This window comes from Cryptomeria japonica, chromosome 1 (genome assembly GCF_030272615.1).
Source record: "Cryptomeria japonica chromosome 1, Sugi_1.0, whole genome shotgun sequence".
Classification (NCBI taxonomy): domain Eukaryota; kingdom Viridiplantae; phylum Streptophyta; class Pinopsida; order Cupressales; family Cupressaceae; genus Cryptomeria; species Cryptomeria japonica.
In genome coordinates, this window is record NC_081405.1 from 322,240,208 (window position 1) to 322,263,696 (window position 23,489).

At 37.2% G+C, this 23,489-nt stretch overlaps 1 protein-coding gene across 5 annotated transcripts in view; it reads right to left on the reverse strand.

The window, feature by feature from the left end:
- Window positions 1–23,489, reverse strand: part of LOC131073169 (kinesin-like protein KIN-7C, mitochondrial) — a 344,338-nt gene that overhangs the window by 118,010 nt on the left and 202,839 nt on the right. For all 5 annotated transcript variants that reach the window (XM_058009569.2, XM_058009568.2, XM_058009570.2 and 2 more), the window contains exons 13-15: window positions 13,839–13,946; window positions 13,553–13,684; window positions 13,089–13,259 (exon numbers count right to left, since the gene is read on the reverse strand). In XM_058009569.2, coding sequence (XP_057865552.2) covers window positions 13,089–13,259; window positions 13,553–13,684; window positions 13,839–13,946 — 411 coding nt within the window. The remainder of the gene's footprint in view (window positions 1–13,088; window positions 13,260–13,552; window positions 13,685–13,838; window positions 13,947–23,489) is intronic.

Sequence of the window (23,489 nt, forward strand, 5' to 3'; positions counted from 1 at the left end):
CCAATTTTCACCACACAAGCAATGTGGGATAAAACACTTGTTCTTATACTTGCTTGGGTGAAACTAATTTGCTTCTACAAGGTTGAAACATTAAATGCTCATTGCAAATCATTTATTAATTGCTTTCATCTTTTAAATAATCATTGCCTTTTATTAAAAACAATTAAAATGAGGCTCATTTATTAAAATATTTCAATTTAAATCCAAAATGGGCCAATTGGGGAAAATCGATCCTAGTAAGGATTAGAAATCCTCACAAAATCACTTAAAAAAAAATCATCAAATATCCCCTTAGGGGAAAATCGATCCCAGTCTGGATGAAAATCCGGACTCAAATTATCAAATGTGCATAAAAATGGGGCTAGGGGAAAATCGAGATGAGTGTGGAATGAAAAAATCCACTCAAAATTACTCCTCTGGTGGAGATACGACCTCAGTCTGGATGAAAATCCGGACTCAAAATCATAAAAATGCATTCTCAGTGGAAAATCGCTAAGTCTGGATAAAAATCTGGACAAAAATCCTCAAAAACTTGTCACAAATACCTGTTGGAAAATCAACCTAGGTGTGGAATGAATGCAAACATCATCAGCAACCTTGTCCATACCTCCCTGGTGGAAAAACGTGGGTAGTCAACATAAATCCTGGCACTTAGTCAAATTTTAATGCTTCGAGGGGAAAAATGACCCTAGCATGGATTCACAGTGGTGGAAAAATGAGGCAAGTATGGATTTCAGGGGAAATCCATGTCTAGTCTGGATTCTGAGAGGGGAAAACCATGGGTAGTCAGGAATATGAGGGGAAAAGCACCTCTAGTGTGGAATTTTGAACTTTTAACCCTTAAAATATGGCTTTTACTCCGGAAAATGATGATTTTTCCACTCATAATCACTTAGAAACTTCAAAACTCAATAAAACGAAACTAGACTTAGGCAAATTCATCAGAAATTGGAGCGTAACACAAGGGAATCTATCGGAACAAAGTGCGAAATCAACTTGAATAATTCTCTAGGAGCAAGAAAACAACTTCAAAAGGTCTGAAAACACCTTAGCACTTAAAATCACTGACGAGGACATTTGAAAACACGTTAACACTCCAAAAGGGTTAACACTTAGACAAACTAGGATCACTTAGAAATCTCAATTTTACGTGCTTGATCCTATAACTTCAAAAACCCTAAACGACACTAGGCATGACCAAAACTCCAAGACTCGGGCACCAGAAACACAAAATTGCCCACTAAGCAGCCAAAACCCTAACCTAACAATGCAGAAAGCAGGAAAAGAGGGGGTCCTTGTTAGCAATGGGGCAATGTGTGAAAAGGTCACAACACTTACCAACATCATCGGTATCCTCAGGCATCCCCATCAGGTCCTCAACTCTCATGTTCTTCACCTTCTCATTGGAAACGTGGAGCCCTTCAACACTATTCTCAATTGTTGTCTTGCTCACTTTCACAACCTTTTTTAAGATTTTAATGTTCCTTCTAAATTCTATGCACCAACATCTTAATGCGGCTCTCATACTTATTCTTCGTCAGGATTACGTCCTTAGCCACATCCTCCAAGATAGCTAACATATTTTTGTTCTCTGCCCTACATCTAGAAAGATCCTCAATGCCATCCTTTGCCTCCATTTTGTTCTAAAGAGACCGTAGCTTCACATTAATCTTATTGATTTCAAGGAAAAACCACTTGGACAATTTGAATTGTCCCATCACACCCTCCTTATCCAAATTGAGCACACTGTAAATTTCCTCCCTATTGGTGTTTAGAAAGTTGAAATCCTTAGAAAGATCATGTTGAGAAGGAACCTGGTCCTCATGAGGCAAATCAATGTGCTGATCTTTAACAATTTTCCCCATTTTCTCTCTGCCTTTACACTTGCCTTACTCCACCCCCTCACCAGTAGAGATATTCATTTTCCCTTTCTCAAAAATATGGTTCTTGCCCACCAGGTTATCATTTCCTTTCCCCTTATCAAGTTTAGTCTTTTTCCTTTTTTCCATAGTAGAATGCACAGTAGTCTCCATATATTCAACCCTAGTAATGGAGTCCCTAGTACAAGAAATTTGGGGCTTATCCTGCTTCTTAGAGGTCTTTTTGGTATTAGTTTTGTCCTTAGAGGGGGGGGGGTTAGAGTAAATTTCCTTAGAATCCCCATCTCCCTCCTTTGCAAGCCACTCTTCCTCCTTCGTTGTTTTATCTTCAGTACCAGTGCTCATATCCAAGTAATGCATTTGATATGGATACTATTACAAGTTTTAGTGGTTTGTTTAGGCTTGACAGAGATAGACAAAAAAGTTCCAATACTCCATAATTAACAAAATCAAACCCTCATGAAGAATAGCAAGCTTAGAATTCTTGCTATGATCTCTAATCTCAGACTCAAGGGAAGAAAGTAGATAAAAAGGAAAAGAAACTGCTTGCTTATGATGAAAGTGATAGGGAAAAATGGAATGATACCCAAATAGAGAAGTAAACCTAGTGTCAAGCATAAACTACCTCATAATTGCCTCGGCAATGTCAGCCCAAACTGGTTTAATGGAGATCCTAACATATCCACAAGAGGTGAGTTTAACCAATTTATCTCTCATTCTTCTTGAAAATTTTGTTCATTGCCCCCTTCAAAGCCTTTCTATCTTTGAAGATCTTTCTGCATCTAGTCGACAATCCAGAAATTTGGCCAATAAAGTCTTCTGAAATCTCCAACCCCATGCCAAAAAACTAATACAATGTGGTTCTTCCAACCCTTAACAAAAGCCCTAGTAACTTGCAAGTAACAACCATGGAGCTTCTCTAAATACGGGGTAACCTCTCCACCAAGATTTTCCATACCCGAGCATTACTCTTCAACCCCTCACACGAAATTGGCTTGACATGACTCCTATCACCACCCATGATGGAAGAGACTGTAGAACAAAGAAGCAGATTGAAACATAGCATACCCCACCATAGATAAAGAAGAAAGGGGCAAAAAATATTACTCAAAATTTGTGTGGAATTCACCTTGAAATGACAGCTATTAATCATAGCAATTAATGGCGTAGCCACATTAAGAATATTCGCTCTCATGATTAATAATTGCCTTAACCTTGAGGGGAAGGGGATTGTGAAAGTCCCATCTAAGCTTCAAAGAGTTTGAAACTCCAAGGTTCACAAAACAATTAGTTAGCTTAATGCCCTCCCTATAAATATGGAGATATGGCACTCTTAAAAGGACTTAAGAATACTAATTGAATCCCTTATAATACTTTCAACAATCCAACATGGGCTTTGTACTTCTTTAAGAAAATTTATGATATTTAGAGAGTCACCCTCAATTTAAACCTTAAATCAATGAGACAGGGCCAATTTCAGGCCATTGTAGGTTAAATAGGTAAGGTGAGGGAAATAAGATAATATATAACTTAGGTTGTCCTAGTAACTTTATGTTATTTTTATAAAAAGGCAACTTATGTTTTCTTATTAGACAAGGTACAATATTAAAAAGCATTTCTAGTAAAGGTGGGCAATGCAATGTACTATTATTAAGGTATTTTAGTCACGTCCAAAATGAGGCAGAAAATAGTTTTTAAATCATAAAGAGGGTTAAAGGAGTGACTAAGCATAGAAGTAAGCATCCATTTTTATGAAATCTAAAACCCCATTCTTGAAATCAAACATTTGTTCACCTTCCACTTGAGGACGAGAACCCTCTAGGTATTTGGGTTGGAGGGCAAAACCTCTAATTCATTCAAAGTGATTCTATTCAATGATCACCATTTTGCTAAGAGGATTGAAAGTTTTCCTCTTTTGGTTATTGGTTTCCATTGAACAATTTCATCTCATATTTTTTTGTGTGGAGATTCAATCTTTAATATTTGTTCTTTACAACAAATCTAATCGATGAAGAGTTGTTCGTACATGTTGTGGAAGAGTCATACCAACATAAAGTTTAGTTGAACAATTTAAAAGCTTAATCATGTTGTGGAAGAGTCCTCATTGTTTGAGGACATGTTGACAAAAACTCACGAGGCTGCATGGTTTATGCAACCTGAAGATGCACCAATGGGTGCACTCCCCCACTTCCCCGAGTTCAAGTTCGTGATTGATTTTCAACCTGTGCAACCTGCTACATAATTTGATGCTGATCCACACACATCGGATGTAGGATGCTGCACCATCAATTGCGACCTCCTGAAGCTGCTAAGGAGCTCCCGCCACACGACATGTTGCACGACTCAGAAGCACACCAGGTTGTTTCTTTCCTTTCCGCTGTTAATTCTGAATATTTTTGGTTTCATTTTGAATATTTTGGGAAAACAACCTGTATATGGATTGACCATGGACCTAATGAATTGCCCCAACTGTTAATACTGCCCAATGCCATGGTTAACCCCGAGAGAAGCCAATTGAAAAGTTTCTTTTCAGAACTATCCCTGCTACCTTGATACTGCTGCCGACACTAAGAAATCATCCTAGTTCAAGGACACATGCATACAGTCCACATTTTGTACATTCGGTTTCTCCTTGTATATAATTAGTTAAGGTTTTTATTTTCTATTCCAGAGTAGTTTGTTTTTTGTTTTTAGCTTAGATTTCCTGTTTTTCACTTTAGAGTAGTTTGCTTTGTTATTTTAAGTGTAGGTTTGCTTTCGTAAGGGTTGTCTCCCTGTCATTTTTGTAGGGGTATGTTTGCTTTGTTCAACTTTGGTGTATGAAGTCGGGATTTTTCCGGCTCATTTCTTGGATGTCGACCTTGGTAGAGCACCTAATTGACGGTTGCCCCAATAGTTAGCTCATTTGGTTTAAGGCTTAAACATTTTAAAAATTTAGTTGCTTATTGCATTTTGTCACCAACATTGCAATCACCGCAAATTTAACGCTTAATATTGCTTATAGGTCTGTTGTTTTGTCAAAGGGAAGTCATTGCAAGTGAAAAATCTGAAGCTTTGCTTCAGTGACCACTGTAACGGGCAATCCCACATAGGCTTCATTGCTTACAAGTCAAAGTGAAAAATTAAAAGTGAAAAGCAAAGAAATATCAAAAATGCTTGGCTTGGGGAGTGCAGACACCTCTGCTGGTATTCATAAAGAAAATCCACTGAAAATAGAGCAATCTCTATGAGCTTACAGGTGATAACCTCGTCGGGGCTATAGACACTTGCTAGTAGCGACACAATATCCAAGTTGCTTATGAAGTTAGAGTCACCCTACGTAACTTGTCATGATAGAACAATGGTGTCTCAACTTTATTTAAGGTGGAATGAACATCACTGCGCACACTTGATTCCCAAGATTGGTGACTTGACTCAGTTTGCGACCTCATATTTACTTTGAATCTATCTTTTGTCATTTTGGTTGGTTTGTAGGGTATAGGCCAGAGATTTTGGGTTTGATCCGGATTGTCATACTTGAAATGTTCAGGAACATTTCCCAGCCGAGTTGCCATTTGTTGTGCATATCGCACACACACCTCGTCTTTTTAACAGGGAACCCCATTTTGCAATTGCTTGCCGGAGTCGAATTTTTTTTATGGCCTTTCCATTACCCTTGCATCACCAAGAATATCCCCGTAAAATCCCAAGTATGGAAACAATGTCTATGGTGCAGAGAAGTAAAAAAAGGCTTTGGCTTTTTATTGCAAATCTCACCAAAACAAATTTCGACTGTCTTATCGCGTCTTCAAAGGCCGATACAATTGCCAAAGAAACCCCTAGAACAAATGCTGAAAGGGCAAATGAAATATTAAGTTCGAACCTTTCATCCTCAATCTGCTGAAGAACACCCCGCCCAAAAAAAAAGAAAAAAAAAGAAAAATTGATCATGCGCAAATCTGTAGGACATCAAAACGCGAAAGGTAGAGTCACAATTCCCTCACATCTGTCGAGTTAATCCAAAAAATGAAGCCAATACAAGCATCTTAGGGCAACGAAAGTATAAGTCAAGGTATTTTGGGTTGAACTGCGTTTACATAACCCTTTGTATTCGCCAAAATCTCCTCGATATGGCCAAGGTCAGATAGCAAAGGAGAAATGTCGGGCATTTGTGATATCAAATGATTCGCGTTTTTTTATTGCTCTTCATCTTGAGAAAATAACTGTCAAAGGCTCCAGGAGGGCAAAGCAGGAGAAGATGAAATAAAATTCAAGTGTTTTTGCTTTACCTATCCAACGCCTTCATTTGCCAAAGAAAGACCCGATGAAATGCCATGGAAATAGTAATAAAGGGAAGGGGTTGATTGGATAAAATTCACGTGTTTGAAATCAAAACTTTTTTCAAAGTCTCCTTAAAAATACCGATATAAACCCGAAAAAGGTGCTAGTGCTATGATCAAACTGCATAAATTTGAACTTGGACGCTAAAATAAGGAAGAATATTGTATTCGCCTTGGGCAAGTTCGGTAAAAACCACTGAGAGGGGTGTCCAAATTACTAGGAGATCAAAATACATTTACCTCTTGCAATTTAATCATTTAAATGAAAATTCTCGAATATGCCAAAAATACGCCTGAGGGAGTGTAAAGTGCGTGTATTTGAAAGGGGTATTTCTTTCAAAACAAAGGAGAAAAAAAATATCAAACCTCACAATTGCCTTTTCACATTTCCATCCAAAATTGCTGAACATTTCCCTTAGGAGGTGAGGTGTTAAGTTAAGAAAAAAAAAAGAGGGGGGATTCAATGGAATTATAGGCATCAAAACGTTAACATTTTCGTTGGAAATTCTGCTCCAAATCACCGAAGTTTTCCCTAAAAGGAAAACATTAGGTGAAATCATAAAAGGAACTTTTTTGGCACTTTTGTTCTAAATTGCCTAACTTTTCCCTTTAAAGTGGCATGATCTTGAGTCAAAAGTGAAATGAGATAAAGGAGGTTCGAATTGTTTTAAAAGTAAACATCTTTCATTTTCCCCTCTTATTTGGCGAAACGAAGCCCAATGTTGCCTTCACAACATTTAATATTTGTTAAAATTACTTAAATTTTTTGAGGTAATTGATTCAGGTTGAACTTGCTTTTGTAGATCTGTTGGTTGAAAATTTTGTACACTTGGGGGAAATATACAAAATTGTGGTTTCAACCACAGCACACGAGTAAAAACTCTCCTAATTAAGGGAAGGCTCCCCCTATCTAACTAAAACTGAAATAAAATGGGATGGAACAACAATCTTTCTTCTTTCTTCAAGAAAGACAATATCCTTTTCTCTTCACAGAAAAGGATAGCGATTGAAAACGAACAGCAGTAACTACTTTCAAGTGAAATGAGAGAAAGGAAATGAAGTTTCCTGAAAGCGCAAAGACTTCCATCACTTCCTTCGGGACGGGACAGCAATATCAAGCTCAAAGACTTGACTATTGGAAGTCCTATCTACCCTTTGTTATACTAAATTTTACAACGAATAAAAGATAACAGCTCAAAGACTGAAATAATCTATTCTTTTAACACAAAGACAAGAACTAATGCAAGCTCAAAGACTTGCTGCTATTTCTTGTCAAACAGTAATTTTTCCTCAAGAATAGACGCAAGCTCAAAGACTTGCTGCTCCTTCAAGAGGGTTTCCTATTTTAATTAATCTTCTCTACTTGCAGCTCAAAGACTTCAAATCAGATTGGACTAAGCTCCTTTAGAAACACTTTGCATAGAAGAAATAAAAAGATTCAAACTCAAACATGTAGTTCAAAGACTCAAAACTTGAGTAATCCTTCTTTCTTATTCTTCAAAACCTTCAATTCACATACATAAGCTCAAAGACTTCTTGCTGTAAATTTGGCAGAGTTTTTGCTTGCTTTCAAAAAGATAAATATTACAATAGACTCCTCCAGTATTTATAGAAGAGGAGCCTTGAGAAAAAGGTGGGAGGATCCTAACTAACTTGAGAGATTCTCTCAACCACCAAGACTCATTCAATAACTAACTGAGACTTCATTAACTAACTAAGAGTTACTCCAACTAACTAAGACTTATTCCAACTACAGTCCTAATCGGACACAACTTGTAGTTGTCTTACATGTAATTACAAAAGTGCAAGTAATGTGTAACTTGCATTTTACAAAAAATATTTTTACATGTAACTTGTCAAAACGAAATTACAAATGCATAACTAAAACTATTCCATGTGTCTAAAGACACGACTCTAACTGCATCATCCTTTGTCTGTGATGATCTTCATGTCGCTTCAGGATGCTAGAACTTGAAGTATTCTAGATTGGTAAAGACATCTTGAACCGGAACGGGAACTTGCATCCTTGTCTTCTTGCTTGGGGTAATACTAGCTTTTCAAGAGGGAACGGGCTGCCTTCCTCTTTTCATGTCATGACCATCTTTGTCTTGAAAGCATTCTATGCTCTCAACCATGAATTGTTGTTGTATCTCTTCTTTGTATCATCCTTCATTCTTGAAATCTTCTTGCAAAATAAGGCCCATGCCTTAATCCATTGATTTGGTAGATCGTGTGTGCAAACCGGACTGACAAGGGAAGGGATAAATTGATGCGAAAATGGGCTCACAAGTGAATTTCGGGTTTTGGAAGCTGCATTACATGTGTGGGAAAAACAAGAGCATTAACTTGCAAATGTGGGAACAAACATGCAACTTCATATGTGTAATGGGTAACTACAAGTTTGCACTTGTAATTGGTCCTTTAAAACTCATTTTCAAGTGTTTTTTGAGTGCATTTTGGACCAATTTCGGGTTCTGGATGGCTGACTGCAAGTAGACTTTAAATGGGGAAAATGAATGAAGGTGTGAAATGAGTGGATGAATTGGTATGTACGGATGAGGGAATTGGAAGCGGATAGGTAAAAATGAATTTCAAGAAGATCACTTGGAACTTTGCCAATGCAAAAATGGGAAGAACTTTCAACTTGCAACCCGGATTTCAAAAAAAAAAAAAAGATGGTTAAATCTTTTATCCGTAAGGGAAGAACAATGATTTTCATCCAACTTGTAATCGGAATTTAAAATCCCGAATACAAGTAAAGAGGGAAAATGGGGAAGAACAATGCAATTCTAAAATTGCTTTACAAAAGGGAAAATCTCTCTCACAAAATCTGATTTTTGGGGAAGAACGAACCATTTACAAATTTACAACTAGAAAGAAAAAAAAACAAGAAAACAAGAAAAAAGAAACAAGAAGAAAATAAATCTTACCTTGCTCCAATGTGAAAATGCCTCTCCAAAAGATAATCAATCTTTGAAATAAAGAAGAATATCTCTTAAAAAGAAATTAACCGTATTCCAAAACCCTAGCCACGTTTTTGAAAAAATGGCAAAAACTGAAAAACGTGGCAGCAAATGCATGAGAAATGGCATGGAAAATGGCCAAGACTCTTTCTAACCTCAATACCTTAGCATACCAAGCCAAAACGATTCATAACATTGCTGATTCGTGGCATTTTTAATGAAGAAAAACGTGGTTTTTTAGCAAAAACGTGTTTGCTGTTATAAACCTAAAAACCAGCAAACTTAACCTCCATGTGGCGTGAAAGGTGTCTAAAAATGCATGGAAATAGGAAGGAATCCAAAACACCTTCTATCTCCCAAAAAAATCTCCACAAAAATTTGCTAAAAATCTTCAAAAAACATGTTTTTCCTTGCAATTCGGGTTTTTTGGAACAAATAGCAAGTTTAAAATGTATGAAACAATGAAAATCGGGTTTTTTGGAGGATATGACAAGTTTAAAATTTCACTTTTTCAACATGTTAGGCAAAATCGGGATTTTTTGGACAAATAGCAAGTTTAAAATGTCAAAAATGCACTTTATAAGCAAAATCGGGTTTTTTGGAGCAAACTGCAAGTTTTAAATTGTCACTTTTTCACTTACAAGGCAAAATCGGGTTTTTTGGAGCAAACTGCAAGTTTTAAATACTTGTAAATGGGAAATAAAATCCCTACAACAAGTTATACTTGCTTGCACATATGTAATGGGGATTTAAAATCCCTATTACATGCAAAAACCATTAAAGTAGGGGTTTTTTGACCAAACTGCAAGCTTACTTGCACATATGTAATGGGGATTTAAAATCCCTATTACATGTGAAAACCATTAAAGTAGGGGTTTTTTGACCAAACTGCAAGTTTACTTGCAGTTGAGCCAAAAAATCCCTATTTTAACTAAAAATGACCAAAAAACAATAAAAAGATAAAAACAACAAAGGGGAAATTTAAAATAAATTACAAGTAACATATTTGAAATAAAAGTGCACATGTAATTGGTCAAAAATTCCCCTACAAAGACCAAAACAATGAATATCATTAAAACTTGCAGTTTGAAGAAAATTCTCCACCTGCAGTTGGGGTTTTAAAACCCGACTGAAGGAAAGACATAGCAAACGAACCCAGAATTTGATGAAATTCGAAACGTAGTTCAAGGATGGACTGAGGATTAAGCCAGTCCAAGGATTAGTCGAAATTCTGCCTCGGGAAGCGTGCCATAGAGTAATTTTTTTTTTTTTTCACAAAAATTTCATGTAATGGTCCTTCATTTTTGAAAACAAAAATGAGGACAACAAGATCAACGCTGTTAGAAAGAGCCGAGGGAAAACTTAAATCTTAGATTGAAAAGTGCTAGGGCCGGAGGATGAAGATCGAGCTCACAAGATCAAAATGATGACCATAGAGTAGTGCTTGTGAGCAAGGTGCTGCAACGTAGAAGGACCAAACTGATGTCGTTTTTTCAAGTCTCTAGAAGACAATTGCAACACTCAAAATGCTACCCAAGAATGTGTAGACCCAAAAATTACATAGTAGAAAATTCCAGAAAGTCATTTTGTTTGTCAAACAATATTGCCTTATTGTAAAATAACTACATGTGGGCCCCATTAATGCAATTCAAAACAAGTGGGACACAGGCTAGTTATTTCTCAACTACCTGATTGCAAAATTGATGTCAAATAGTTGCAAGTAGTTGATGAAGTAGTTGAGAGGCAGTTGTGAACTTATGAGAGTTACCTGACATGGGCTAAAGCGGCTAGGCTTCTAGAAGGCAGATTGTAGCCACTAGATGCAGTCAATCCTGCCCCTTGATTTGAGATGTAAAAATCTATAAAAGGCAATGCCTCTCTGTTCGTAAGGGGTTAGAATTTTTAGACAACTAGAAGGTTAGATAGTTAGAAGTAGCTGCAATTAGCAGATTAGGAGTAGAATAGAGCTATTGAGCAGAAATTGTTGTAATGGCAATTGAAACAAATATATAAGCATTGAAGTATGGTGTTTGTCATTTTGTTTCCTTTTGTTTACATGGTTTCTTTTCATTTGGTCAGTTAGAGTTAAAGTTCAATGATTCTAATGGTGAAGTGTGAGGGTATTTGATGCATTTCAGGTTCATACCATTGGGGGCTTGCTAATTGTAGGTCACCTTGAATGGTTAGTCTGAACCTTACTATTGTGCTTAGTTCAACTGTAGGTGTTTGTCTTAGGCTGCGCTAGAATTGGGTGCCTAAATGAGTACCTCCAGTCTGAAAATCCTTCATTCCCTTGGAGCTTGCACTATCCCTGTGAAGTTGTCAGTATATCTTTGGCAAAGTAGGGATTAGTTTGTGGAAATCTGTTAACCCATAGCACCAACCATTACTACCATTGTACTTAGGATTCCTAAACCCTATATCTTTTGTTGTTTATTTTCCCAACTTGAGAACCAAGGCATCGTCAGAGGCAGACCAACTTGTTGTAACGGTAAGTCCCTTTGTGTTTACTAGCAAAACACATCAAACTGCTGAGTTATCCTGCAGTTAAGACCTGACATTTGGAACCTTGAGGTTGTCCCCTTTGATCATCCAAAACAACATTAAGGATTTCCTTATTCAAGAGAGGATAGGATACTTAGCATTCTATTCTGTGTCAACCGGAAATAGTAGAAGTACTATTTCACGCATCAACAGAGTTGAGCTTCCAAGCTCTCTATGTTGTCGTTGCATACACAACTTGGGAAGTTCATCCTTTTTGCCATCTTATATCAATATTAACAATCTCAATCATGGTTAAATAGTTGTGCCACAATAATTCATGAGGATTTGTGATCTTTGTAAGCATGCTTTTGATTAGAGATTCCTACAAGATGACAAAAACCTATTTCATCAAACCATAATTTCCTCGTCCTTCGCATCTCCTACATCATGTAAAGATGTGAGTTGACTATAAAGATTGTTTCATACCTAAAGAAGTGAGATGATTGTAAAGATTGTTTTATGACTAATCCAGATAAATTTATGAAAATTGAAGAGATGGGACCTTTAAAGGCTACGAATTTGATTAGATTCATAAGAGCAAACAATGGAATAACATTTTACTCTAAGAAATGTACTACAAGTTTCTCTTGGTTGTCAAATGACTTCCAAGCAGTTTCCTAGACTTGTTGTTTGTATTTACACTTCAGTTATGGATAAAGTAGCAAGTTTTGAATTTGTGTTGTATAATGCTATAGGTGAATCATACAGTCAAATTTATGTTGCCTTTGATCTTCTGCAAGCTCTTCCAGGATTCCACTTTACGCATGGCAAGTTGAGGCCAAGAATTACTACCTAGTCAAAGCTAGCTAATATCTTGAGGATTCTAGTGACTCTCGACTCTACCATTCTCATATTTGTGAGTTCCAACTAGACAATTAGAATATAACTTGGTAGATGGCATTCATATATATCATATATATCATATATATCTTCTTTTGGTGTAGGGTTGCTTACCCCAGTTATCTGTAGCCAAAAGAAGAAGCTCAGGCTTAGAGGTATTGGCAGTAATTGATCTATCACAAGTTTGGTCCATGATTAGAACTTGAAAGGTACAAATTTGAACAATATATAAGGTAACTGTAAAATTAATTTGCTTCTACATGGAGGTCTCGTATACCAAATTGGTGTCTCACTGGGTGGTGACCTAAACAAAACTGTTACAATTATCTGTATATCAAATTTTGAAATATAAATAAGAAGTGTCATTTGAAAAATTAATATCAATCATATGGTGACAAGCTACGAATATATACATGTATAAAAGGCATGTCTGATAGTTTATGTCCCAATAGGGTGATGGGATGTCCTTGTTGGTAGCAAACCTTAATAACTAATTATAAAATTCATTGAAGTTTTAGAAAGTGCCCAAAAATATTAAGTACCTCATCTTCTCCAAAAGAATGTCTTCGACGATGAAGAGGTCTTTCAGGAAGATTTGCTGAAATTGAATTCTTTGAAGAAACTAATATAAGCTTCGTAAGCCTCTGGATCCTTCCCATTAACGCTGCTGTTGCCTGTTCTTGTTCTTCTAACCTTGACTGCATTTTCACTTCCTGCTCATTTGACACACTACCCCAATCAAAAATCTCTAGAATGGAACTCAAAGTCTAAGAAACTAAGCTCAAACAAAAATACAGAAACCTTTGAACATTTAATGGCTTCACAATCCCATTATGCCTCAACTGACGTAACACCAAGCTTCAGCTGACTTTATGCTCAAAATGAAGAGTAAAGAAATCATATGGAACACTGAACTTATAACTGACCTAATTGGAAATAAATACAAAGGGGAAAAGAAAGATCTAAAATTAGTAAAAGGAATTATTGAAGGAATGGAAGAGAAAACCTTCTGTCTTAATGTAAGGAGATCCTCTTGAGGGGTAGGTACAAGATTACCCCTCTTGAATTGTTCAAGCTCCTGCTTCAAACTAGTAATCTGCTTTTGGTACTTCTTGATCAGCGACTTCTCATCAATGATCTAAACAGAGTAACAATTCAGTTTCATTAGTCATCTTTTTCATCTAAAATAACTCAAAAATCATATATATGAACAATTAAAACCCATGCTCTCAGTCTACTATTTGAAACCATTCCAGCTCCCTACATGTGAACCATTCTTAAACAAATCATACCCTGTTTGGAGCTGCATGAAGCTCAACTCGTTTGGCTCTTTGGGCAAATTTTAAGGTGTTATGCGTTTCCTCCATATTACTTGAAGCTGGTGTAATAGTGCAGATAACCTGTATGACATAATCAGGTTTAGATTGATGTATGATTAAAACAAACTTTCCTTGATAATAATCCATATTTTTTATGTGATCAATCAATTAATCTGAAAAGTACATTTGCTATACAACCCTTAAGGTAAATCATAAATGCCATAAGATAAAATTGCTAAGATACACCAGATTTTCTGCATAACCAGAAGACAACAATATAAAACACAAAAGAAATTGTGTATCATTTAATTCCACAGTATAAAATACAACTGTATGTCTGTGAAGATGCATGTTTGGATCCAGTCTTGCAGCATGAATGATTCATTGAATAAATGTGCAATCTAAATTGTTCGTCAATGTGTAAGTAGTAAGAGTGTGGGATGCTCAAGTATCATTGTAATAAGCATATTGAACATATCTATTATATATTATGAGCCTTGCCAAGGACCCAGACAGTCTCTCGAGTCAAAGTCCAAGGTTTCCTCAGCAAGACTATGAATTAGAATTCCAACCCTCATGATTCCAAGTAATGACTCATGAGTCCCAAGACTGGACTTATCAAGTCTGCAGAGCTGCCCATCACTTATAGAAAAATACATATGCGAAAAAAAAAACACTTCAAAAAGATATACCACTTTCAACCCTAAAAAGGAACTAACACTTTAAACTACTAGACCATTTTGAGCTTATTTTTGCCCAACTTGGTTTTTCTTTTTTCTTCAAAGAAGCTGAACATTCTTGGGAAACAAGCTGATAGGGTTGGATTAATGGTGGATATGTGCAAACGAGGCACTTAAATTACAAATTTCCAACTTCCAACTTTAACCATCAAATCAAGGTCAATTAAGTATCTTCATTTTTTCCATTATTCATGTTCTCGTTCATTCTTCTTTATATTTTACTGTAGTATTTTCAGTTTTATACATTGTAAATTCAAAATGTAAAAAGAAAATAAATAAATGAAACCCTAGGATTTTATCACTTTTTCCTTGCATGTTGCTTTTTTTCTTTTTGTTTCCCTTTTCAAAAGGTTTTCCTTGCATTTTGGTTAGCTTTGCTGCTTACATTTTTTTATTTAACCTTTAGATGTATAATTACCCTATGATGAACAATTTACAATTTTAATGTTTGAAAACATACAAGAAAGACCATTCTTAGAAGCATGGTAGGCCAAGCACAAGAAGGCCAGATTTTCCAAATATTGTGATTTGGAGTTTCTCGAAGGAGACATTAATCACCTTGTTCACATACTTGGTTGAACTTGATGTTTCATTGTGCCAATATTATGAGCCTTGGGTTGTAAGGGAGATGATAACACAATTGAAGTCACTTCAAGAAAAGAACGAATAAAGAATAAGATAAAACCAAAAAATCACTGCATCTTTTACTTCTTCAATGCTCAAAGGTGGATCAGGTTCTAGTAGCATGGGGGCCTATAGCTCATAATTTGGGGAATTGATTTGTGCCATATTGCACTCTTGGTTCCCAAAGATCATTGGAAACATGGATTGGAACAAAAACAGTCACATGTTCGCAAGGAGTGTAAGAGGAGGATTTTGGTACTTTTGTGTAATGTCCCCATTTTAGCAGACTTGGATTTTGTGAGATTAGCCTATTATCCTGACCCTCGTAGGCTAATGTGTTGGATAGAGGGTCTTTTGAGGATTGGTATCATCTCCAGTGTTCAGAGTGCTTCAGTTTGGTCTTCGTTTGGCATCATTCGGACATCATTTGCTCTACTTCCTATTTTTAGTAAGTCTTGGGATGTTAGAGATGGACCCCTGCTATTTTTAGTAAAGGGGGTATGGTCATATGCAGCTTCATCATGTCAGCTCCCAGTTCAGATGGCGTTCAAAAATGTTGAATATTAATGGAGATATTAATGTTTATTTAGTTTAAATAAACATTAATGTTTTGAGCTTATATTATTAAGTTATAATATAATTTTATATTATAACTTAAGTAAGGGTCCAAGTATCATTAAAGGGGACCATTTAATTAATTAATTGTGGCTCTTTTACCAAGGTGAAATATTAAATGACAAAGTGAAAATATTATATCATTAAATGTCATTTAATATCATTAATTGATTTAATGCCTTATTGGAGAAAATCAAACCTTCATGGGAAATATATATAAGGCTTTTGAAAAAAAGAAAAGGGGGATTGATTATGTGATTGGAGTTTTTGATTGAAGTTTCTCTGGAGCATTGAAGTGTAGAATACCAAGGGCTTCTGCAGGATTCAAGGCTTGTCGGCATTGGAGAGCGTGGCTTCTTCATTGTAACAGCATATAGAGGGTGTGCAATATCATCTGATTATGCTTGTGAGAGTTGGCTTCATTCAGAAGTCAATATTGAGCTGATTGGAGGGTTTATTTCGGAGTTTGTTTGCAAATTGAAAGAGACTACAGTGCGCATGAACAGTGCGCTACAGTGCCGTGAACAGTGCGCTACAGTAGTTTGAGTTCTATAGAAGGGGATTTAGAAAGGTTGAACAGCTATATATATTTGACAAGGGATTTGCATATGAGGAGAATCAAACCAATATATCAAGGCAGCCATTGAAATTCCAGGTTTTCTATCTATGGTCATTGTATTAGAAAATCATTACTTCATTGCATCATTTTCTATTATGATTATATCATGAAATACTTGGAGGTTGCATATGTTTCATGGAGATATAATTTGCATATTCCACATTCATGGTAACATTCAACATTGATCAGCCACTTAGCTTTCATGCCAATTGTTTGCTTAAATGCCTAATGGCTGTCGGTATACAGTGGGATGCATGACAAGTGTTTGTCTTAATGTCAACTAGTTGTACTAGTTAATTTCAGTCATTACATATGTGTGGAAAGGTCTAAAACAGCTAGTATATCATTTCTATAACAACTTCGCATTGTTAGAAGCTTTCCATAACTTCATTTGCAGCCTACAAACCCAAAGAAGACAAACAAAGAATTCACTACAGCGGCTTCAAACATTGTATGCCAAGTGTTTGACAATATTCCTTGGGGTTCAAATAAGCGAAACAGGGTCAGATTAGCCAAGGGATATTACAGTGGTATCAGAGCGGTTTCCTGCCAACCTGTTGGGTAGATTGATTCAGCTAGTTAGTCATGGTTACTTCAAGTACCCAGAATCAGTTGGACCAGAATAGGAAGCAAGTGTATTCCTCATTGGAAAAGTTAAAACAAAACCAGAAGAAGCTGGATGAATTGATTTCACACCCTGCAAAACTTGATAGAATTGCTCGGAATATGACATCTATTTTTAAGGATAAAAGGGTGAAACTTGAAGAGAATGTGGTGATTATTGGCACTCAAGAAGTTGTTAACAGTCATGATAACAAGTCTGATTTTCATGACAGTAGCCTTGCACTTGAGCGTAATGATGATTTGAAAGTCATGGAAAGTTCAGAAAGTGTTGTGGGAGTGACCTTGAGTATTGGCACTCGTGATACAAGTGTCAGGAATAAGGATTGCATGGGAATTTTGGCTCATAAGAGTTCTGATCTACATGACAGCAGTGATGAAATTTTGCATCAGCATGAGAGAGCAGTGACTACACATGTGCAAGATGCTTCTATTAAGTTGCTGCATGAAGGTACTCGAGATTTTGGTACTAATGGGGTAATGTGTGATGTGGATTCATGTCGTTTAGAGTCTGATTTTTCAGATCAGACCTTAGAAAACAAGTTTGAAGATTCATGCTTTGGCATAGGATCCCAAAATCATGAGTTGGATGGCCATGTAGTTACATTGGAAGTGGAAGTGTGTGAAGATATTGTCATAACAACAACTTCTACCTTGCCAGTTGAGCCATCCTACGAGGTACATAGCAGCAGTACCTTAGATATTGATGTGTGCACAATTGATTGCATGCATGATGTTGTTGATCACAAGGTGAGTATTGTTGATTCAGTTTCATACCATAGTGCAGATTTGGGTGGAAAGAATGAGTCACAGGGGTATCATCATCTGACTGGGCAGTTGAAGGTTAATGATGATATGATTGCTATAGCTTTGGAGCATTTTGATGTCGCTCGACAAATGTTGGCGACCTTTGGTTGGAGTACTCCTGAGACATATGAGCACGGTGATAGTAGCCTTTCCCTAGCGGAGTTCCATGCACTCCGAGCAGCTATTGGGATAATGAAACAGAATTACTTGCAGTTACTTGCTGATAGGGATTATCTTCTTGAGTGGGATTGCACTTGCTACGATGCACTAAAGGGAAAGAAGGAGGAGGTTGATGAGCTCACCCATGAGCTTGAGGTGACTATGGACTCGTTGGAGAGTGCTCGGTCAGCCCTTCATGAGTCACAGTCACAAGTTGAGGAACTTACCGTGGCATTGAGTTTAGCACAGTCTTCACCATCTGTGGATACAGTTGAGTTTCCTATAGCATCACTTGGTGATGAGTTTACACCCACGGGTTGTAGTGATGGGTATGTTGAGGATGTGGTTACATCCGTCACTGATGCAGGTACAAGTGACTTAGCTGGGATGAGTATTTGGGTTGAGAGTAGCAGAGAATCACTTGTTGCATCAGGTTCTCCCGAGGTTAGTGCTATGACAAATGATATAGGTCAGATTGTTGATAGCTCTTGTGTGGCAGTGGTGGACTCTCCAGAGAGTTGTGTGTTAGTACACGACGTTACTCCATCCACTTCACATGGAACTCGCATAGTGTCATTTGGTTGGGAGTATGGCTCTCATGTAGATTTGTTTCCCTCTCCTAGAAGCAAATCTGTTACTTCATCCCATGCAGCTGATTTTGGACGCCAGCTTGTTGTTTCTCAGAGTCAGAGTGATCAGCTGCAGGTCTTAGAGGATAAGGTTGACTCAGCCTTATATTGTTTTTACTGCACAGATTCATTTATTGAGTACCTTCTTGAGAGTCCTGAGTTTCGAGAGGGTCCGTTTGGAGCCACCAAGGATACTCTCATCCGAGGTTCTCTCACCATCAGGCGTGGTGTGGGAGTAATTATTGATACTCTGACTACAATGCTTCCTAATAGAGATTTTGTGATTGGGTTTGCAGAGAGGGTTACCAGAGCCCCTACCCAATCAAGTGTTTGGGGTCAGAGATTGGAGCCATCTCATGATTCCAGTATTGTTAGAGATGAGCCCTTAACCGAGGTTGGAGCGTTTTATTGCAACTACATAGTGAGGAGTGCTCATCACTTTTCTTTTGATCCACACGTGGAGGACTTGATGATGCATTGATGTGGATTGGCTTCAGGATTATACCATCCATTGTGGGATGGAGAGTTACCATTTTCAGTAGATGGAACTAGCAGTTGCAAGTACTCGACTCAGTTGATTGTTGGTGGCTACTTGCTCGAGCAGTGTTCAGTTTCCCATCATGTTGATGTGTATCCGGTGGAGATTGTTACTCCTATGACACAGAGGCTATCTTTGGATACATGGCTTCAAAGAGACTATGGTGAGAATGGGCATGATGGTTTAGTTGGATATCACATCCATGAGGGTTTAGCAGAGGTTGTGGAGAGATGTTGCATAGCAGATGTTTCCAGGTACTCCTATCTTCACAGTACAGATGGATGTGTGTATAGATTGCACTGGGATCCAGGTGATGTCAGAGTTAGTGTTGCAGTTTGGATAGGTCTCATGGGTTGGCTTCACCACATCTCGCATGGTGAAGTGGCAATCAGTGTTGAGCAGCGAAAGTCTGAGGGAGGTTTACATGGCAGATTTCTACCCTGGATTTGGAATCCAAGTATACTATGTGGGACACTAGCGAGTATGTTGAGGGATCCTTTGTGTGCATCCGAGTTCCGGTTAATGTTCCCTGTTTTGGGAAGCAAACATTGTCAGTTTTAAGAGTTGCTTCCACTTGATGTTCATGTTCTTGTGACACCTGCTGTTGAGGTTGATTTAGTTTGGCAGGTCTTGTTAGTTGTGCCCTTGGTGTGGGCATTACAGGAGTTGCTTGGTAATACCAGGGACATTACACAGGTCTTCATTTGGGATCCAGGTGGAGGAGTTTCTTTGCAGTCAATATTGCTTGGGGGCAAGCAATTTCAGGAGGGGCGGCCTGTAATGTCCCCATTTTAGCAGACTTGGATTTTGTGAGATTAGCCTATTATCCTGACCCTCGTAGGCTAATGTGTTGGATAGAGGGTCTTTTGAGGATTGGTATCATCTCCAGTGTTCAGAGTGCTTCAGTTTGGTCTTCGTTTGGCATCATTCGGACATCATTTGCTCTACTTCCTATTTTTAGTAAGTCTTGGGATGTTAGAGATGGACCCCTGCTATTTTTAGTAAAGGGGGTATGGTCATATGCAGCTTCATCATGTCAGCTCCCAGTTCAGACGACGTTCAAAAATGTTGAATATTAATGGAGATATTAATGTTTATTTAGTTTAAATAAACATTAATGTTTTGAGCTTATATTATTAAGTTATAATATAATTTTATATTATAACTTAAGGGTCCAAGTATCATTAAAGGGGACCATTTAATTAATTAATTGTGGCTCTTTTACCAAGGTGAAATATTAAATGACAAAGGGAAAATATTATATCATTAAATGTCATTTAATATCATTAATTGATTTAATGCCTTATTGGAGAAAATCAAACCTTCATGGGAAATATATATAAGGCTTTTGAAAAAAAGAGAAGGGGGATTGATTATGTGATTGGAGATTTTGATTGAAGTTTCTCTGGAGCATTGAAGTGTAGAATACCAAGGGCTTCTGCAGGATTCAAGGCTTGTCAGCATTGGAGAGCGTGGCTTCTTCATTGTAACAGCATATAGAGGGTGTGCAATATCATCTGATTATGCTTGTGAGAGTTGGCTTCATTCAGAAGTCAATATTGAGCTGATTGGAGGGTTTATTTCAGAGTTTGTTTGCAAATTGAAAGAGACTACAGTGCGCATGAACAGTGCGCTACAGTGCCGTGAACAGTGCGCTACAGTAGTTTGAGTTCTATAGAAGGGGATTTAGAAAGGTTGAACAGCTATATATATTTGACAAGGGATTTGCATATGAGGAGAATCAAACCAATATATCAAGGCAGCCATTGAAATTCCAGGTTTTCTATCTATGGTCATTGTATTAGAAAATCATTACTTCATTGCATCATTTTCTATTATGATTATATCATGAAATACTTGGAGGTTGCATATGTTTCATGGAGATATAATTTGCATATTCCACATTCATGGTAACATTCAACATTGATCAGCCACTTAGCTTTCATGCCAATTGTTTGCTTAAATGCCTAATGGCTGTCGGTATACAGTGGGATGCATGACAAGTGTTTGTCTTAATGTCAACTAGTTGTACTAGTTAATTTCAGTCATTACATATGTGTGGAAAGGTCTAAAACAGCTAGTATATCATTTCTATAACAACTTCGCATTGTTAGAAGCTTTCCATAACTTCATTTGCAGCCTACAAACCCAAAGAAGACAAATAAAGAATTCACTACAGCGGCTTCAAACATTGTATGCCAAGTGTTTGACAATATTCCTTGGGGTTCAAATAAGCGAAACAGGGTCAGATTAGCCAAGGGATATTACATTTTGCAACATTCCCTTACATGCAACAAGACAACATTTTGGATTTTTACATCTCAATTTTTATTATAATTTATAAATTTTCTCATTCTAAATTTTGCTTAAGGTTTGGGTTTTTCAATTTGTATTTTCTTTAAAATTATAAAATATACTTTTTGTGTTTCAATTCCCCTTATTGGCAAGAATTGGTTGACACAATTGTCATGGCTGGTCATGGGTTCAAAGTCCCTTATATTGATGATCATTGGTAACCAATTTTGATGGACATGTATAGTAGATTACTAATAAGCAACAAGTTATCTAGAGGACGAAAGGTTGAACTATCTGTTGATGGCGAAAATCGTACTTCTACTCTTTTCGGTCAACACATAATAGAATTTTGAGAAAATCCCATTCTCTCTTGCATAAGGAGGTTTCTAGTGCTAACAATACGATCACAAGAAGGTGACCTCAAGGTTTAAACTGCCAGTTCTTGACTGCAGGATAACTGAACGGTTCATTTGTCTTGCTAGTAAACACAAGGGGGCTTACGGATACAACAAATTGGCCTGCATCTACTGATGCCTTGGATCTCAAGATAGGAAAATCAATAACAGAAGGGATAGGGTTTAGGAATCCTCAGTACAATGATGGTAACAATTGGTGCTACGGGTAGACAAATTTCCATAAATTAATCCCTGCTTCGCTAGAGATATACTCACAACTTCATAGGGATAGTGCAAGCTCCAAGGGAGTGAAGGATTTTCATATTAGAGATACTCATTTAGGCACCCAATTCTAGTGTAGCCTAAGACAAACACGTACAATTGAACTAAGCACAATAGTAAGGTTCAGACTAACCATACACGGTGACCTACAATCAACAGGCCCCAATGGTATGAACCTGAAATACATCAAATACCCTCACACTTCACCATCAGAATTATTGAACTCTACTTAACCGGCTGAAGGGAAACAATGCAAATAGAAAAAAAACAAAAATAACAAACACCATACTTCAATGTTCATAGATTGATTTCAACTACCACTACTACAAATTCCTCCAACAGTCCTATTCTACTCCTAATCTGCTAACTGTCCAACTTCTAAAATCTAACTCCTAAAAATCTAACCATCTAGCTGTCTAAACTTTCTAACCCTTTACAAAAGAGAGGCACCACCTTTTATAGGTTTTACATTTTAAATCAAGGGCTAGGATTGAAACCATCTGATGGCTGCAATCTGCCTTCTAGAAGCGTGGCAACTTTAGCCCATGCCTAGTAACTCCCATAACTTCCCAATTGCCTCCTTCAACTACTTTCTCAGCTACTGGCAACTATTTTACATCAATTTTGCCAATCAAGTAGCTGGGAAATAACTTATCTTGTGTCCCCCTTGTTTTAAATGCATTAATGGGGACCCATAGGTAGCTATTTTACAATAAGGTAATATTGTTTTACGAACAAAATGACTTTCTGGAATTTTCTACTGTGTAATTTCTGGTTCTGCACATTCTTGGGTAGCATTTTGAGTGTTGCAACTATCTTCCAGAGACTTGAAAAAATGGCATCGGTTTGGTCCTTCTATGCTGCAGCACATTCCTCAAGGCACTGCTCTATTTTGATCTTGCGCATTGGATCTTCATCCTCTCGGCTTCATTATGATCTCAGCTTCATATGCATGTTGGATCTCCTCCCGTCGCCCTTCATACAAACAAGTAAATCAAGGATCAATCGACCATGTAAATGGAAACGTAAAACACCAAACCTTATCCTTTGCCTTTTTGTTATTTCAAACATTATACGCCCCTTTTTCATTCGCTTAACTTATCAATTCGCCAACTTGAGGAAAAAGTTAGGTGATTTCATGCAAAAGTGCAAATAAGTGCTTTTTCCTCTTTACTTTGTTTTCAACTTAACTCAGCGCTTAGCATTTGAAGGGGGAAGTTTTGCGTTTTAGAACAAAAGTACCAAAAAAGTTCCTTTATGATTTCACTTAATGTTTTCTTTTTTAGGGAAAACTAGGGCA